The sequence below is a fragment of the Hordeum vulgare genome, chromosome 7H (genome assembly GCF_904849725.1).
Source record: "Hordeum vulgare subsp. vulgare chromosome 7H, MorexV3_pseudomolecules_assembly, whole genome shotgun sequence".
NCBI lineage: Eukaryota > Viridiplantae > Streptophyta > Magnoliopsida > Poales > Poaceae > Hordeum > Hordeum vulgare.
The window spans coordinates 80110389-80130651 of NC_058524.1; the positions used below are offsets into that span (position 1 = coordinate 80110389).

The following is a 20263-nucleotide window of genomic DNA, read 5'->3' on the forward strand; positions in this document are numbered from 1 at the left end:
ATTCCAACGGTCATATTATTTAAGGGCATAAGTGTCAAATCATGTCGGGATGCTCCCAGGCTATAAATAGCCAACCCCCACAACCACTAGCTGGTTGGCTGCTCCGTTAGAAAAAGACACTTGTCATAAGAGCAACCCAATTCCTCAGAGCCTTCGAGAGTAATTCATCAGTGAGGAAATACACCATACACCGAAACCACAAACCAAACCTAGTGATTGAGCATCACTGAAGAAGTTGTTCCTGTGTGGGACTGAAGCCTTTTACCTTTGAGGACTGTGCATCCTCCAGACGGTTAGGCGTCATGGTCTAGAGCTTTTCAGCAGTCAATTGTGGATCACCGGGTGACCAAGTTTGTGAGGGTTTGGAAGTCTGACCTGAAGACTTACCACGAGTGTTGGGCGAGGACTGTGTGTCCTTAGCTCAAGGAGAATACGGTAGGGACTGTGTGTCCCGAGATTGTGTGTCCTTTGGTTTCAATACCAAGCCGCTCCAAACCAGATGTACGACTGTCACAGCAGTTGGAACTGGGTCATCAACGATTGTCTTCACTCAGAAACGGGTTCTAATTCCTCAACTCCTTACTTTCCTCGTATTATGTGTTGATGACTTTCACTGCAATTGTTTGAAGAATTTGCTGAAGACTTTCTCTGAATTTCCTCAACCCCAAATTCTTCACGTCAGTTAATCCACATATGTATTCTGCGTGCCTCCTCACTCTGCAATCTGTTTTCACATTCTTCACTCAGAAAAACTGCAGTTGTGAAACTTTGCACTTCTGATCCTTTACTGTTTTCCGCTGTAAGTTAGTCATCAGTGAGGAATTTCCTCAAAAGGAATTTCCTCAGTGATGAAATTCTAAAAATCTCCTATTCACCCCCCCCCCTCTAGTCGATATAACGCACTTTCACAAATACAGGCCAACAACTGTATTGGGTTGCCGTCATGCCAAAGGGATTAAAACCATCCGTGGCGGCGCAGACTCGAGGATTCCTTGGATCTGCCGCTTTATCCTGATGCAATCCGTCGAAATGTTTCCACGCTTCCCCATCCGATGTGTGTACCATCATCTTATTCCCGTCCGCATCTAGTTCGGTTCTTTTGCCCAATTTGTGCCATGTCATCTGTCTGGCTGTCTCTTCGACCATGAAAAGACGTTGAAGTCTTGGTACGATTGGCATATACCGAAGAACACTAACTGCGATTTTGGTCTGCCTCTTCTCACCCATACAGTTGTCTACCACAAGATACCTACAAGACTCGCAATTGGGACAATAGTCCAAGTGTGCATACTCCTTCCTAAATAAGACACATCCTTTCTCACATGCATCTATCTTCTCATAGGGCATCTTAAGTACACGAAGTATTTTGTCCGACTGGTACAGGTTTGCACGCATGACATGGCCTTTGGGTAGGAAACGTCCAAATAGTGTCATCATCGCGTCGTAGCATTCTCTTTCCAAGTTGAATTGAGCCTTCAGAGCCATTACTTGTGCAATTGCATCCAGCTGACAGAGCTCAGTGTGCTCATGGAGAGGACGTTTTGAAGACTCCAACATTTCATAAAAGGCCTTTGCAGATTCCTCCATCTCATCTTCCGAATCGCGAGCATCATCAAAGTCTTGCACCATGTCTTCGATCCCGATACCATGCTCGTCCGTGCGACGACGGACCACCTCAGCTCTTGTGTGTTGTATAGACTCACCATGAAATGTCCACACCGTATAGTTAGGCTTAAAACCCCTCCTTTGCAGGTGTTCAATCATTACAGCCTCTGTCGTCTTTTTATAGTTGTCGCATCCAGGACAGGGGCAATAGTTTCTTTCCTGGCCATTTGCGAATGCGGCTTTCACAAATTCCTTTGTTTTTACAAACCATTCTTTTGTCATCTCTTTTTGACTAGGGTGACCGGTATACATCCACGCACGATAACTCATCTTGCGTAGCTACTAAAGACAGAAGAAATATATGTATATATAATTTAGCATTTATATTCATCAGTTAATCAGGTTCGCCATTTTTATTACGTCCAGGCAACCTACACGCTAATAGGTAAAGATAGGTCCTAATCCCACCCGAGTATGTGTAGATTGGGTTCGTTTTCCCATGCTCCGCTCCGGATCCAACGCAAAATTTCGGCAGCACCTCCCCGCTGTTCTCCTGATACACGTCTCCACAATAAACAGAGAGGATGTCCATCCGGAGAACAACAGGGAGGCACTGACGAAATTCCGCATCGGATCCAGGGCACAACATACGGGAAAACGAACCCAATCTACACATACTCGGGCTATCCATGGATAATGTTGGACAATTCGAAAGGATCGCGGTTATAAATATGCAAAGACATGCATATTTATAGATGTCGCCCTTTCGAACGGGAGACGCATACTGGTCACGCGTACAGATAAATTAATTGAATTACCTAAATCTAGAAAGTTTCATCCGGAAACCGAGCCACAGTAAATGAAGGGGCGAGGAGGAGATGAAATTTGTGCTGACCCACGAATGCAGGGGCGGAGCTCGTACAACACATGGGCAGGTCTTCGCACACCAGACCTCACAGCGACGAGACAACTATCACATGTAAATCCACCCGATCAACACAAATATTCTAATTATGTCATTTTAGAGGAAAACAAGTTAAGAATATAATATTCATGATCTAACCAAGGTTTTCATGCCATTTTGTAGCTAAATAGGCTAATTATCTCATTGTTGGGGAAAATAAGGTTAGGAGAATAAGATAGAGGAGAAGAAAGAGGAGGAGGAGAAGAAGAAGAAGAAATCAAGAAGAAGGAGAAGGAGGAGGAGGAGAAGAAGGAGGAGGAGAAGGTATTCTTCTTCTCTTCTTCTCTTCTTCTTCTCTTCTTTTCTTCTTCTTTTCCGCTTCTCCTTCTTATTTTTGTCTTCTCCTCCTCCTATTCTTCTTCTTATTCTTCTTCTTCTTCTTCTTCTTCTTCTTCTTCTTCTCCTCCTCCTCCTCCTCCTCTTCTCCTCTTCTCCTCCTCCTCCTCTTCTTCTTCTTCCTCTTCTATCTATTAAGCTAACTAACTAACTAACCTAACTAACCAAGCTAACTAAACCTAGATAGCACTAAACAGCAAAAAATAACAAAAACAGAATCTACCACTATAACAAAAACAGAATCTACCACTAAGTAACTAAAAAAGAATCTAGCTACCACTAAATACCAAACAATAAAAAATCAACTTCTTCTTCTTTTTTCTCTTCTTCTCCTTCTTATTTTTTTATTATTCTCTTGTTCTCTTCTTCTTCTCTTCTTGTTTACTTCTTCTCCTTCTTATTTTTTTCTTCTCTTCTTTTTCTTCTTCTTCTTCTTCTTCTCCTTCTTATTTTTTTTCTTCTCCTCCTCTTCTTCTTCTTCTTCTTCTTCTTTTTCTTATCCTCCTCCTCCTCCTCCTACTCCTCTTCTTCTTCTCCTCTTCTTATCCTCCTCCTCCTCCACTTCTCCTCTTCTCCTCCTCCACCTAACTAACCAAGCTAACTAACTAACCTAACTAAAACTACTAACATAACTAAATCTACCACTAAAACTACTAACAATAACAACTACTAAAACTACTAAAACTACTAAAAATAATAAAACTACTAAAAAATAATGCGGGTGGGGGAGGTGGGGGTGTGGGGGCTCACCGGGAGGGGCGGCTGTGGAGGGACCGGGGTGGCGGGGGTGGCGGGGCGGCGCCGGGGGCGCCAGGGGCGGCGGCACAACGGTGGTGGGGCAGCGGCAACGGGGGCGAGGTGGGGAGAGAGAGAGAGGGGCGGCGGCGGGGGCGACAGGGGCGACAGGGGCGGCAGTGGGGGCGACAGGGGCGGCGGCGGGGGCGACAGGGGCGGCGATGCGACGGTGGTGGCGGCGGCCGTTACAGAGAGAGGGGCATGCGGGGTGGGGAGAGAGAGAGAGGGGCGCGCGGGGTGACCGTTACAGAGAGAGAGAGGGGCGGGGGTGGGGGGAGGAGCCGTTAACGGTGTTAGAGCATTGTCGTCTGCCTCCGGACTCTTTGCCGTCCGCTAGCAGACGACAAAGGTCCGACTCCAGTTTGACCTAGCCACCCCGTGGTCAGGTGGGCCTATCTATATCTTTGTCGTCTGCCTCTGGACTCTTTGCCGTCCGCTAGCAGACGGCAAAGATGTGACAGATGGAAAAAGACTTTATGCCATCAGCCTGTGGTTTGCCGTCTGTTTTGCTGAAGCTGACGGCAAAGACAATCTTTGCCATCAGCTAGCAGACGACAAAGACTAGGCAAATGGCAAAAAACTGTTTTCCAGTAGTGAGTAGCCCCCAAACTAGCCTCCAACCCCGATGTATACGGTCTACAGGAGCCGCACACTTAGAATAATCGGCTTGCGCAGTGAGTTCCCTTTATGTTCGGCTGGCTTCGATTTGGTCGCTCTGGTGACGTCACATTTTCAAAAACAAGCATCATTAAATATAAAGGCTTAAAATCCCAGAGGTGAACAGTCCCTCATCTCGCAACCCTTCTAACGAAAAGTCACGATAACCAATTACGAAAAACTCGAACCGTGACTCGAGGCCACTTTCCCTTGGGCACGTCCTATCAAAGAGGAGATTGTGTCCCGTATTTAAGGGAATTTGAATAATGATCCCCGCTAACCCACCCACGATCAACGATGCGTCCGTTTCAGGAAGTGGCGGAGTGAGCAGCGTAGTAAGCGGGAACTCTTGGTTTTACAGCCTCCATAAAAAGGGAAAATGATCCAAAGGCCACCACATGCATCCCAAACCCGACTCCCCTTTCTTCCAAGCTCGAGCGCCCAGATCCATTTGATCTTCCATCCTTTCCACCCGCCTTCTTTCCAAGCTTAGCCGGAGACTAGGCTTCCCGCTCCACTCCTTTGGCACGGGCTTGATGTTCTACTATGGGTTAGATTTCCACGATCTTTCCCCAAATTCAGTCATGCACATCTCCACCTTCATTACTGTTTGCGAGGCCTTCCTCTGGGTTCATTCGCACTTCGGCCTTTGGCTTAAAACCTTCAAACTCAAGACAAAGTCGGTTAGCAGTCAACACGCTGACTGTGGTGGGGCCGTGATAAGCAAGCTTTGATACGTGGCGTGGCGGGAGGGCACCTTGATTGACACCATCAAGAGCTCGAAGAAGGAGTGGTTCTACATCACGGAGCCACGAGAAGTAAACTGGGCAACGCCCACCGCATTCAGATCTGGACCCCCCGTGAGGCTAACCTCGTGGGTTAAGAAAGTCCTAGACTGGGGCTCGGTTCCGGATGTGAAGCTGTTGCACAAGCGCATCAAGCAGATGGTGGCGACAAATATTGAGCTGACCGACATGGTCTAGGTCATGCTCCATCGCCGCATCCTTCCATCCCAGCACCGGGATAACCCGATGTGGTCCTACAAGCCATGCGACCCCCGGGTGGTGCAGGAGTTCTACCGCACCACCCATGAGAATCTATGGCGGATGCTGCTCAAGCCTCAGCAGGAGTGGCCGACAGAGGAGGAAGACGCTGGCTTGGATGCCAAGACCCCCCTTTGGAGGTATGTTCGTGCTCATATATCTACTTAAAGCTCCAATTTTTATCAAGAGTTTTATTATTTCTCCTACCGTCCCTACAGGATTGGCTTGCCAAAGCCAAAAACATAGACGGTCCAACTCCCTTGCCCGAGGAACCCCGATCAGCATTGCTGACTGCGATGCTGGTAGAGTGTCATACATGGCACCGGAGGAGAAGAAGAAGAAGGAGACCCGCGGGGGTCTCCGTTCGAGGGGTCCTCTGGATACCAAGTCCGGGGACACCCATGCCTCCTCCACCCACGAGGGGGGATGCAGAAGATGAGGAGGAAAAGGACTCTTTCCAGATGAGGAAGAGGGAGGCGCAAGAGGGAGCCGAGGAGGGGCTACCTCCTCAGGCCCTGAAGAGACCTTGCAAGAGCAAGGTCGCACTGCTCGGCGCTGGCCCGGATTCCGATGAGGAGCTCGGAGCGTTTGAGATGGTTCCCCGACGAACCTCTAAGGTCAAGCCCCCGACCCAAAGGTATGGAATCCAATCCTTTATTCAGCGAAATTACACCGGGTTTTTGTTAGTAATGAGAAACAAGTTGTTCTTGTTACAGCCCTATCCAAGACCTTCCAATGGACCAGGTATGAGAGGGGGGGGGGGTTCACCGCCCCCCGAGCTGGCACAAAGTGGGAATGCGTCCTGCACGCCTGCCCCAGGCCACGTATGTGGCGGCCGAGGTGATATCCCACCAAGCCCCGTCGGCCAGAGACGAGGTGGCGATGGGGGGTGGGTACATTGGACGCCGAGGACTGGGAGCTCATGAAAAGGAAAATCTAATCTAATAGAAAATCAGTTTTAATCTAATTTTTTGACACCAAAGCTACTTGGGTGCGCAATGTGCGCCCAAATTATTGTTGGGAAATGATATCTGAGGAGCTCTAAGCCTCTAACAAAAAGTAGAAATTTTGGCCATCTTTATAGAACGAATGAGCTCTGTGAATCTCCAAAGACAAAACAAAATATTGCACGCCTTATGCGCACCTGAGCATCTAATAAATGCCAAAACATTTCTGACTTTTTGGCTATCTGTTTCAAACTTACAGTTCGTTTTTCTTGTGCAATGAGGTTTGTGAATGTCCAATGACAAAGAAAATTTGCATGCAACACCAACACATTTATGTTTTACTTGTTTTGAATTTACTGCACATACTGTATACTTAATCTTTTTTGTCACGAACTCCTCGAGTGTCTAAAGACCATGAAAAATTGCACGCACCTTACACACTTAAGCATATTGGATGTCAATAAAATTCTGTTTTTTCTGAAATAACTTTATTTTTATTTTTATTTTTGAATTTACTGTTCATCAAGACCACGTGGTGATCAAACCTGGTCAGAATATGGTTTTGGAGGATACATCATACATATGCTATGCAATCTTTAGACTTGAATCCAAGTCTATACTTTTCACATACAAATAGAAAAGCGAATGTGATGGTCTTGCTCATGCATGGCATGGCGGCCGTAACTAGATAGTCTACAACTCATGCACACAGAGAGAACTTTTCCGCTAGATAGCCGAGCAAAATATCCACACGCACTCCGTCGGCGTCGGTGACCATGGGCCTGTTGACCGGCGATGGCGGTAGCGGTGGCGTTGGCTACAACGCGAGCTGCGGGAAAACCAGCGGCCTGGTGTGGAACCTGACGTCCTCCTACGCGGACCAGAGCAACGAGGCCTCCATGCTCTCCGCCACCGTCATCATGTTCCTCCTCGCCGCGCTCTTCTTCAACCTCAACCTCTTCAGCGGCCTCTCCGACACCAGCGCCATCCTCGACCCCAAGGTCCGCGTCGTGCTCTCCAAGGCGCTCTCCCTCTTCCTCCCCGTCATGTCCTACCTCTTCTCCGAGGCCAAAAACGCCGGCGGCCTCGCGTGCGGCGGCGCCGCCGCGGCCGAGCTCCCCCTCCGGGCCCGTCTGATCCTCACGTGGATGCTCCTCGTGGAGCTCCTCCGCAACAAGGTGGAGGAGATCCGCATGCAGCGGGGGGACGACGGCTGGCACAGGGGCACCGTGGAGCGCGCCGGCCGCGTCGTCTGGCTCGGGAGCCTCGTCTTCTTCAACCTACGCGGCCCCGGGCGCAAGTCCATGCTGGGCATCCTCTGGCTCCTCTGCGTGGCCAAGCTGGTGCAGAGGGTCACCTTCACCTTGGTGGGGAAGAACTCTCTGGCCTACGGGAAGAACGCGCGCCTCATCATGTCCTACATGCACGCGCCTCATCACCAGCAGCAGCATGGAGACGACGACCACCACCACGACGAGCTCTTGAAGGGGTGTCGGTACGCGGTGATGGGAGAAGACAAGCTGGTGAATAAGCCAACCCCGGCTGGCTACAGCGTCAGAGGTGACATCACCACCGCTGCGACGACGACGACCGTCGGGAAAATCTGGCAGCTTGCAGAGGATGACCTCTTCCTTGCCTCCGTCGACCAAGATGGGCGGCTGAGGAGGCTCTGTCTCTCCTTCGCGCTCTTCAAACTGCTTCGCCGGAGTTTCGAGCACCTGCCGCCGATGAGCGAGGCCGAGACCCGCGACTGCCGGGGCCTCATCTTCTTCAAAGGAGGCTTGTACAGCAGCAGCAAGAGCAGCAACCAGAGCAATGGCCGAGGCGAAATCGAGAAGGAAGTAGCAGCAGCAGAGGAACTGTTCCAGGTGATGAAGGACGAGACCATCTTCCTGAGCGAGTACTACCACTCCGTCGTCCCCGTGGCCTTGGCGAGCCCCTTCTTCCTGCTCGCCAACTACCTGCTCCTCCCGGCCATGGTGCTGCTCCTGTGCCTCGTCATCGTCGTCCTCTGCGGGAACGGCGACGTGTTCTTCGCCTTCGACAGCCTGAAGAGCGACAACTACAGCGTCTCGTTCGGGGTGGTCAGGATGGCGAGGTGCCTCTTGATGAGAGTCCTCAGTTCGCCGTCGGTGTTCTTCTCCACCATCGACCTGTCCATCACCTTGCTCCTCTTCCTCGTGCTGGTGTACGAGCAGGTGTGGGAATTTGTGGTCTTCCTCTTCTCCAACTGGTTCCTCGTGTCGATGCTCCACGGGTACGCGGCCAAGCCCCACTGGCGCCGGAGCGCCACCTTCAGCTGGGCCATCCGCCGCATGCTGTGGGTGCGGAGCAAGATGAGCCACCCGGACATCACCATGAAGCAGTTCTCCGCACTGAGGTCCTGCCGTCTCAGCCGCCAACTGAGGATGATGCCGGCCGTCTCGCTGACGCTGCCGGCCATCGCCGTGCCAAAGGAGGTGAAGCATTCCATCGCGGAGTACTTATCAGCGACGTCGCTGCAGGAGGAGGACCACTACGACCCCACTGGCAGCCGTCGGGGGCTTCTCAGCAACGGGCAGCTCGCGGTCGCCGAGTACGGGGAGCTCCGGCGTGCGTGCAAGAGCGAGAGCATCGCCGAGGTGATCCTCGCGTGGCACATCGCCACCTGCCTCTTCGAGGAGAAGTTTCCATCGCCGTCCGCCTCGCGTGACATGGTGGTGGCGACGACGCTGTCCAAGTACTGCGCCTACCTGGTAGCCTTCCACCCGGAGCTACTGCCGGAAAACGAGGAGAGCGCGGAGCGCGTCTTCGAGATCATGGAGGAAGATCTGAGGCGTACGGTCGGTTTCTGGCGCTACCACCTGCCGGCGGCGGTGGCGCCGCTGCTGGGCTCCGGGTACGAGCAGATCATGCGCCTGGAAGAGAGGCCGAACCTGGCGCAGGCGCTAGAAATGACAGAGATGTCGGCGCTGCAGAGGGGGGCCATCCTGGAGCACGCACTGGAGAAGGAGGCCAAGGGCGCCGCCGGCGTGGAGGTGATGTGGAAGGTGCTGGCTGATCTGTGGGTGCAGATCATGGTGTACGTGGCGCCGTCGGGGGACGAGGAGCACGTCATGGGGCACGCCAAGGTGCTGCCGGAGGGCGGCGAGTTCGTCACCGTGCTCTGGGCGCTGGCCACGCACACCGGCATGCGCCGCGCGGCGCCGGTGGCTGTCGGCAGCATGGAACATGTTTAGGAGCTTCCTCTGCGAATTTGTTCTAGATGGTGCAGGCGTAAGGTTTAAGTGTTGTATCAGTCAGTTGTGTAGTCAGAATGATTTCCCTAGGTATGTGATGGAATCTATGTTGGGGCTGTTCAAGGAAGAAGAAACACACACGCACGAGCTGAACGTTGAAGAAGGCTCACACAACACACGAGACACAAGAGCACACAGAGTTCTTCCGGCAACACACTTCTGCCTTTTCTCTTACTCTTTTTCTCAACGCACTCCATAACTGGTTACAAGTCCTTTAGTAGATATACACACATACTACTGCTCCGCTATTTCCTCTCCACTAGCAGGTAGTTATGGCTACGAGTAACAACCTCTCTTAGCAGGGCCACGCTATTCGACCGCATCATCCTCTCTAGCTGATTATTCGGTCCACATCTAGGCCACACTAACAGCCATGAGCTCATACTACTCAATGGATGGATGCCCGCACATGCAACCACTCTCCACTATCTCAACTAAGGACTAACCGGACTAACTAAACCAACTTGGCTTGCATGTGTACAGGTTCTCATATTTCTCCATGCACAGGCTACCGCAGCCTCAACTACATGCAGGAAACAAAGTATGATAAACACTAAACCAACAAGGTTAACTCTAACAATCTACGCCTTGGTTTACTCTTTTTCCTGCTTCTGGATTCTGATGTGTGCTCTGCTTTGATGTGGCCATGGTCGAACCTGGGACGTGCCTGTACACTTTAGCTACTGGTCCGGCTTGGAACTTGGGATGTGTGCTGTACACTTTAGCTACTGGTCGGCTTGGAACTTGGGATGTTTGCTCCGAATTTCAGTCAGTGACATTTTTTCCTTTAACAAGATGGCCCACCTAAGCACATCTCCAATAGTGCCTCTCCTAAAAATAAAATTGTACCTTATTTTTCCATTTCGATAGGTACGGACGTGCCTCTCGCGAAAACAAACCATGTTTCTTACGGAAGCAAAACCGTTCCCCTCGTAAAAAAAATCGCGTTATTTTTTTCCTTTCTGAGAGGCATGGTCATGTCTCTCACGAAGACCAAAACGTGTCTCTCGCAGAATCAAACCGTGCCTCTCACAAAAATAAATAAAAATAAGAAACACATTTTTTTCGTTTTCGAGAGGTACGCTGTGCCTCTCGTGAAGGAAAAACTGTGCCTCTAGCAAAAAAAACAAAAAACGCGTATTTTTGTAAAAATATTGTTTTTTCGTCAAAAACCTAGAAAAAACCAGTGAAAAACCAAAACACCAGGAAAAATCGAATTTTTTTAAAGCAGAATACGCGTGCAAAAGAATAAAAAACAAAATTATGAGGAAACGCTCAAAACGCGACATGTGACGATGGCTGAAAATACGTCAAGTGACAGTGTGTGGGAGCGCTCGATAACTGGTGACTCCCCCTCCTATATGACGCTCGCACCGCACAGGTGGCCGTCCTATTGGGCCGGCCCAGCTTTTATTTTGTCTCAAAAGAATCTGATAAATTCCTTTTTCTTTTTTTATGTTTCTTTTCTCATTTTCTGCTTATTTCCTTTCTTTTTTGTTTTTGGTTCGTTTTTCCTTTCCTTTTTCCTTTTATTTCCATTTAATTTTTTATTTCATAAATTTATCTTTCTTTTAAAAAAATTGTAATTAATTTTTTTGTTCATTTTAAATAAAATGCTACCATTTTCAACCATTTTCAAATTTTGTTCATAAATTCAATTCGAAAAAAATTGTTCCAAATTTCGGAAATTATTCACATTTTCATTTTGCTGGAGTTATAAAAGTGTGAACACTTTTGTGATAAAGGGGAAATTTTATAGAACTCCAATTTACAAACATTTTTTGATAATAAGAACATTTTTATTAACACCAGAATAGTTTTTGAAAAATAAGAACATTTTTTGGAAAAGCAAGAATTTTTTTTGAGAATCTAGAACATTTTTTGAAAACCCCGCACATTTTTGAAGTTATGGGTGTTTTTGGAAAACGATAACTATTTCAAATTTAGAACATTTATTACAAGGCAAAGACATTTTTCAAATTTTAAGAACAATTCTAATCCCTAGTTTATGTGTTGCTTCATTAGGGACTGATTTGTATCCTCATGTTTTATGGTATGGTTAGATTAATCTTAATTGTTATTTCGTAGTGGCGGATGCTTACGAGAGGGTTTGATCATAAGTAAGTTGTTACTTCAAGTAACAACAACACCTTAGCACCGGTCCACCCATATATTAAATTATGAAAGTAGCGAATCCGAATCAACAGTACGATAAACATGACTCGAAAAAAATTTCCATGTATCCTCGGGAGCACTTGCTTTATATGAGAGTACTTTCAGGCATGTCCTTTGCTATGAAAAGGATTGGGTAGCTTGCTGTACCTTTGTTATTATCGTTGCTTGTCACTTGTTACAAATTACCTTGCTACAAGACTATCTGTCACTGTTACTTACATCACTTGCAAAGAATTCCTTGCTTAAAACTATTTATCATTTCCTTCTGCTCCTCGTTGGGTTCGACACTCTTACTTATTAAAAGGATTACGTGTGGGTCATCACTATACTAATATTTTCTGTGAAAATTTAAGAATTCAACAAACATCATTTTAGTGTACACACGTTAACACGGTACTTAACAAATCCGAACTGAACAATCTTGACAATCATATGATCAATAACTACATACTTAAGATAGTAACAAGCAACGCATTTTATGAAGCACAGGGCCAACAACCACAACTATACACTGGAAACAACTTGATCACGGTATTTTGGCATCTCGTGAATGAAAAGGAAGATCCCTTCACTCTCTTGGTAGAGCATGAGTATAACAGTGTCTCCATTTTTCAAATGTGGACGCATTGCTAGGAAAACGAGAACCTATTAATTTGAACGGTTCCATTTATGCGGGAAATGCGGTATATTACAATCACTTTAGCGTTCCTAGTAGGCACAAGTGTGATAGGACCACGCCGGGAATACGTTGTATTGCGATGAAAAATAAAAACCAATTGTAACCTACGATTGAAGCTATATATAGTTTATGAATAGCAACATAAAAATAATATTTTTGTACCAACATTTTGTTGACACAATTGGTCTTTTTCAATGTGTGCACCAGTGGCAGGTTAGTTCCCATCCGAAATCCAGCGTTCAAACATTCTACTGGTAGGTTTTGAACAAACATTATGACATGCTCGAAGTCTTTCCAGTTAAATTTGGTATGGTTAGTAACATGCAGATTTTTAGCATATCCTGCGTAAAAGGTTGAAAGTGCTTATTTATTAAGGACGGTGTAGAATAATAGTGGGCATACATTGGTATTTAGAAGTTGCCGCTGGCTTGGAAAGAGAGTCAGAAGAAGAAATCCCAATTGGTTGCTGCCTAGGAAACTGAGTTGAAAGAAAACTAACATGGATCAGAATCTGATCGGATGATGTTGTTAGGGAAGTAAACATCGATGTTAAAACCAGGCTTCGGTGTATGCATTAAAATATTACTATCAACTTCAAGTTCAAAAAACTTAGATAATTTCCTCCAAAGGCACGCATCAAAATAGGGGCGGCCAACGTTACCATTTTTACCCTACTTTCATAGTACATCCATGGTTGGTGATCAATACGACATTACTAGATCATGAAAGGCGCGCGTTGCCGCACCCATCCATTTTAAGAATGGATTGATACTGTTTTTGTAATTATATAGACACGAAACATGTAGCCAGATTTGGAAAAGAATGATAGATGTATTGAATGGAAATGAGAGATTAAATTTTGATCGGTAGTAGTGAGGGACTGCAGTGGTTGAGCAGTAGGTCCCGACGAACAAAGCCATGAAGAACTATGTGCCAAAGAATCAATGTACTGTCCCGCACTCTCGGCAGACAACCATACAATATCAATACTTAGCAATTATTTTGATTAGAAAATATCATCCGTCTTAATAAAATGAATACATCTACTGAATTACTACAAAAGCAGCCTTTGTAAGTCAGGATCCCAACATATACCACATTACTCTTATTTGTATTAACTCGCAACCATCTGATTAATAGGTAGTAACATCAACCATCTGATCTGAACCTATGGGCAAACTTTGTTGACTGTCACCCAATAGTTGAACACACATGCCAATGGAATATTGCAAACATGGCATAACTGCTTCCATTACCTCGAATAAAAATAAATAGGAAACATTGTTTCTCAAACTGGAAACTTACATAACATCAGTATGGAAATGCCACAAAGTCCGAACACTTCAATGTTGCGATGGAAGGACCCATTGTATCAAGTACTACAGTGCAAGATTTGTGTACCTCTTTTAATTTCTGCATATACATGAGCGTAAACCAGGAAATATGTGATAATTGGAGGAAATTCCACATTCACCTTGCAGAAAAGAAGGTCGTTGGCCTAGGAAGAAGCGCAGCCTCTAATCATAGAGTGAATGGCAAGGCTCCACCATGACGGTATGCGCCCCCTTGCCCATCCCTTTTTATGACAGTATCATCAAAAAGTCTGTAAAATACATGGAAAGGAAATCAAGCATAGTTGGAAGATAAACTATAGAATATATATAATATACACAGGTTTTCCTTTTCCTTTTGAAACAAAGAGGTACACTAATCAGTAGAGAAGTAATAACCTAAAAGAACATTACTAAGTTGGTAAGTCTATTTAGTTTCTTAAAAACATACATGTCAAGCGCTTGATCGGTTTGACTTACAATTTTATACTTGCCACTTGACTATGAACATACTACAAAAATCATTTGAAAATTAAACCTCAGTCGAGGACAGCAGCTGGCCTTCACTGAGTGGATGAATGCCAATGACCTAAAACATAAATTTCCAGGAAATGCAAGCATTATAAATTAAAGTGGAGAAACACGATTATCACGATAAACCTAGCCAAAACAGCTAGAAGGAAAGCTATGCTTTGTCATAGCACACTACTTGTCCAAATGTGGAAATCCAAATGTAGAATGCATTATAAGAAGAATCATGTATGCGTGTACCTCTGATCAATGGTCATCATACTAATTTGCACACCAAGGTGACGGTTTTCCTAATTCTCCATGGACTCAGATTTTTTAAAATCTTGATCAATTTTGAAAAAATATGACTCCAGCTGCATGATGACGGGTGTTGACACGCCCGTCCTTTTGTTCAATAAAACAATAGAAAAATTCAAAAACAAAGATGGGGCATCTAAGAAAACAAAAAGTTATAGTGGATGATAGGCTATAGATTTGCCACATACCAGGAATAAATATATAGAACTTTAGTACATTGATAATATTGTTATAACTTCTGAGCTTGGAATTTGAATGTAAATAATAATAGCTACTATAAGCTGGTATAGGCATGGAGTGAAGGGACTTGAAAGGTTGATATTGAATCGAGCACAATATAGCATAGTTCGTTCATAATGCTTTATAAGACGGTGGATTTCTCTTTTGATCAGAGTTATAAACTAAAACTACCTTTTTTATCAAGGTTACAAAAAACTTCCTTGTCTAGTTCTAGCATTTTTAAAGAAAAAATGTGACATGAAATAGCGAGATACTTTGAAATAAGGGGTCCATTCAAGTTGTACATCTCGTGTCATGGAGGTTCTTCTAAGATGATATGTGTGATAGTTATTTAATAAGGGAGATGTATGGCCACAATGACAAAAGGAAGCTAAATGACCTATATTATTATAGAGCATAATTAGTTTGCCGATATCCTCTTGAAACCTGTAAGGAACTTAAGCTAATCAACCCCATATCGCTCTCAATCCACCTCACAAAACACAAGAATGATTAGGTAAAACTCATGGGGTATGAACTCGTCTTCTCTCTCAGGGATCAACCTCGTGTGGAACTCTGTTCCAGTGATTCATCTCCCATGTATCGAGATCAGTACGTTTGAACCAAAGGACAAGGTGGAGGATCATATGCCAATAAAAACTACTTTAGTGCACTTCAATTTTAAATAGAAAATATTGTGTTCACAAAATAGCAAGTGCATTAACTTCTGTTACCCCGAGTACATTGAGTAGATTTAGTGGAATTTCCATCAAAGTATAAACATTGATATTACTTCATCTCAATTAAATAACAAAGTATTATGTTTTTATGCCTTCCATAGAGAATATTAAATTCAACTATTTTTTTCTCGAGAGAACGTAAAGGGTCTTTGTATTTTAAAAGATAGACTTGGGCTACAATCCTCCTAGGAGGCTACAATCCTACTACTAAATTTAACCGTTGAAATCAATGGCTACTTCAAATCTGTACAATCATCCATGGGTAAGCATTTGAAGCAACCTTCAGAGAAAAACTGTTGTCAGGCTAGAGGAGTGGTACCATTTTTGGTACATAAATGAAAACGATTGATTATCTTCACCTGAAATTTCACATTATCAACCAATGTTATTATCTGAAGTTATATCTAAGACAAGGGAACCTCATGAAGGTGAGAAATTAAGAATAATAAAAAACAATCAATAATTTATTAATTTTATTCTTATAATCTCCTATCAAAATAATTAGTTGTATTACCTTTTGCACCCACTCACATGGCTTGCTATTCCTCGGTAGCAATGGGGCACAAGTATGATAAAACTAATATGGAGCAAGACACTTCTAGTTTCACCTTCATGAGCATTGACTTGGATGAAAGCTTTGTAGTACAGGTAGAAAACCCAAGAAAGTGTCCGAGAAAAAAAAATCTTAACAGATTTTACATTCGAGTGTCAAGTAAATTTATATATAGAGACTAATCCAAAAATGTAGCAGGTACATATTAAACAGTACTTGCCTGACCTGCCATATCAAAATATAGCATGTACAGATTAAACACTCATTGCCACCATATGAATTCTGGTTAGGTAGCATAAGTAGTGTTGGTGACGCAATGGCTCAAGCTATCTATCAACAATTGGAGAAGGTGTTGCATTGTTGTGTTAATATTGGACAATCCTGAATATGTATTTGTTCTCACCTAATGGAATGGTAAATTTTATCTCTGAAACCTCAAGTAAAATACATTGTCAGCAAGCTCTTATGCAGAAAAAATTATAAACATCATACTGTATTCAGATCTTCTAGAAATTACCGAAGTTGCTAAAAAAGGCCCACAATGAAGCATACATTGGAAGCATGAAATGTTCAACAATCCTTTCTTCTTTGTAGGATCCGTACAAATAGTAGATACATCATTTGATCAGATTGGAGATGAATTATGTGTTTGGGAAGAGCTACAACAAAATTATGCTTGTGTTTTGCATATGGAAAATGGATCTACCCTCCTAAATTACCTGGTACATATACAACAACAATTATAGCCAATAGTAGCATCTCATGAGTTATTGCGAACACATAAGCATGAAACAAAGCAATCGTATGAAAGTATACTTGGTTATTGGATAAGATATGGCATTCCACTTGAACTAACCTGACCAGCAACCATTGGGGATCATCAGCTGAAGAATTTCGCAACCAAAAACTCATAACCAGCCTCGAGGAACTCGTTGAACCAATACTCCAGAACCAGTCTCCTGCACCTGGGAGAACGAACCTGAAACAAATTAAGAGCATAAACTACATCAACAATAGCCAGAACTAAGTACGAACATTGAGCGGGGAAGGGAAATCTGCAGCAATCTGAGTACAAAAAAATTTCTGGTTGAAGCGACTGGTGCACCAACGCCCGTCCTCGTCGGGAGAACGTGAGTGAGGGGGAGGCACTGGCGCTGACACGCAGATCTCGTAACGTGGAAGTCGGGATCCCACGGCAGGATAATCAATGACCTGGCGGTGGTGGGTGCAGCAGCAAGCGGCAGGATTGCTCTGGATACTATGTTGCTGGCCACAGGCATGCGGGAAACGACGAGGGTGGACGCGGTCTCGCTGGTTGGCAGCCGAAGCCTGAAGGTGTAGCGGCGACGGTTCGGTGCCGTTGATCTTACTACCTCAGTATCCTCGCCCGCCACACGTGGGATGGCACCAGGGCAGAGGCGATGTCTTCGGTCGACGGATTGGCTGTATTGTCAGGCCTCGATGTCTTCCTTCTCCGTCTTCCCTTCGTCACCAACGCCATGGCCGATGTTGAACCATCATTGTTGTCATCAGCATCGCTATGGTGGGGCAGGAAGCGGAGGTAGAGGAGTGGTCGGCGATAAGGGGATTCAGAGCTTTAGGCAGAGGAGGAGGCCGCTCGCTGACGTTTGGATTGATTTTACCGGTCACTCCATGTTCGTCGCCGGTCATGGGGATGGGAGAGGGGACATCGCTTGTGGTGGGGGCGTTGCATCCAGACTCGGATCCAGTTGTCGTGGACTCGTGGTACTTGCTTGATGGGCTTCCTGCGGGAACCGGGCCTCCGGCTAAAGGTCCAGTTAACCACGTTGCACCGATTTTTTCACCGGAGTAGGCTCCCTCAGGACAGCTTAGCCCACTGAGCGATCGAACGGCCAGGAACGATCTGCACACGACAGCTAACGGCCAAAATTGCACAGAGCGTGAGAGGGCTGGGAAACAGTTCAGTTTTACTGTCCTTAATTGGAGTAATCAACTAAGTAAAGGCCAAGAATTTTGTGTATGTGTGTTCTTACATAGTAGGGGATGTACTGCGGGAAATGATAAGGTCGTTACATGTAATAGAGCAACAAATAAAATATGGAAGAATCTGAGAGAACATAACATAACAATAGATGGAACAAAAGTACAAAAATATGTAATTAAATAGATAATGTAACCAACATGACATTCAAATATGAGGGTAATTGAAAGAACAACACAACATAAATTTCCCTAATATAGAAAAAAAATCATCTTTGACGTCTATGCTGCATGTGACACCTTTTATCCAAATTTAGCAATGCATAGTACAAGGTCAGAATACTAGGCCATGCCAACCATGGTAGGGTGAGATTGAACATATGGTGCGCCCCCTGAAGTCGTTTGGTATGGTGAGATAGAACTTCTTATCCATCTCGACGTCGCCGCCACACTTGCATGATTTGTGCTTGCACTATGGACACTATGAATGAAAACCCTCGAATCAGCTACAAAAAATCATCGACGACTATTTCCCCCCGAGCAAATGACACGCACATACGAAGTGCGATAAGGGATGCTCAAATATTTTGCAAAATTAATTACCTGGTTCTCCATTAGAAAAAAAAACCCGGCCCAAAGTCATAGAAAATCACATAGAAATCCCCAATCCAACAACGTCGAGAAAGTCGACGCCTATCGGTGCCCAAATATATACTATCAATGCCGTCGTGGACATGAAACAAAATGTGGTGGCGTTCGTCAACGGCAGCCGGCTACCACAAGCATCGTCGAGCTCAAAGATTTGGCTCGACCGAGGTCGAGAACGAGCAACTATACAGCAGTGCGGATGAGGATGAAGGGTCAAGGGTGTGCGTCGGAAACGGTTCGTAAACAGGAAATGTGTGTGATTGATGTCATTATGATATACTCTTAGTAAACATTTGATTGCAAGTTTTTGTTGGTAGCTTAATTTAGTCCATGTATGGATTAAATCCCAACTTAGTATATGGGTGTGATGGGAGAGGTGTGGATTGTCGTTCAGTCATGGTGCATCCTACGGTGTGTATGTGTGCTCCATGTGGCTGAGGTTCTAGCCAATCAGAACACAACACAAAATAGTGTGAATGCACAAGGTTCTAGAAGGCACACGACCTTCACAAAGTAACTGTCTACCCAAATTAATCACAAAGTTTCAAGGAAACCCATATTTCCTTAGTTGTTTCTCCATGATTTTTTTCTATGATCAATATACCCACTAGAATGCACCATGTTCAAATTTGACTTTTTTCAAGATTGTTGCTATTAGGCTTCTATGTGCACTTGCTAGGCGTTTACTGCTTATAATTCAAGTTCGAACGTTTTGTACATGAAAAGGTTTCAGAAAGGGTTCGAAAAATCATAATTTTGTCATTGAATAACTTTTGTTGTAATTTACAGAAAAGGTTTCAGAAAGGTTTCAGATGTGGTAAATATTTGAGGAGGTTTTGTTAATATTTTCATACATACTCTTCGTATATCGAACTATCACCTATGAAGTTTCATGGTTCGGGGAGCGAAATCACCATGTTTTGAAAAGAGAACCCATATTTCCTGGTCCATTGAACTTTATTTATTTTCTACGATCATCATACCCACTACAATACATTGTATCCAAATTTAAATTTTTTCACACTCGTTTACTATATTTATGCTTTTATGTGCATTTTTCTAGGCCTTTTGTGCTTATAATTCAATTTCGGACAATCTATGCATGAAAAAAAATTGTAAAAACGGTTCGAAAAATCATAATTTTATCATTGAATAACTTTAGTGTATTTTAGAGGAAATTAATTGAAGTTTAAAGGATACGTGTGGGAATCGGCAACCACAGATGTGTCATTTATTGTTTTGTAACTCTAGAAAAATAGAAAACATGCATGAAAAACATGATACCTTGTGTGGTGCCTTGGTAGGGCCTCAATATGATGTGGTCAATATTTGAGGAGGTTTGGCTAATGTCGTCATACACATTTTTCATATATCGAACCATCACCTTTGAAGTTTCATGGTTCGGGGAGCGAAATCACCATATTTCGAAAGGGGAACACATATTTCCTCGTCCATTCAACTTGATTTATTTTCTACGACCATCATAACCACTACAATGCACCG

At 44.7% G+C, this 20263-nt stretch overlaps 1 protein-coding gene across 1 annotated transcript; it reads left to right on the top strand.

Annotated features, from left to right (window-relative positions):
• The first annotated feature begins 6904 nt into the window (after window positions 1-6904).
• LOC123408911 lies at window positions 6905-9692 on the top strand. Its single transcript, XM_045101935.1, has one exon. The coding sequence runs from the start codon at window positions 7124-7126 to the stop codon at window positions 9563-9565; it is 2442 nt and encodes an 813-aa protein (XP_044957870.1). The 5' UTR covers window positions 6905-7123; the 3' UTR covers window positions 9566-9692.
• The last annotated feature ends 10571 nt before the right edge of the window (window positions 9693-20263 follow it).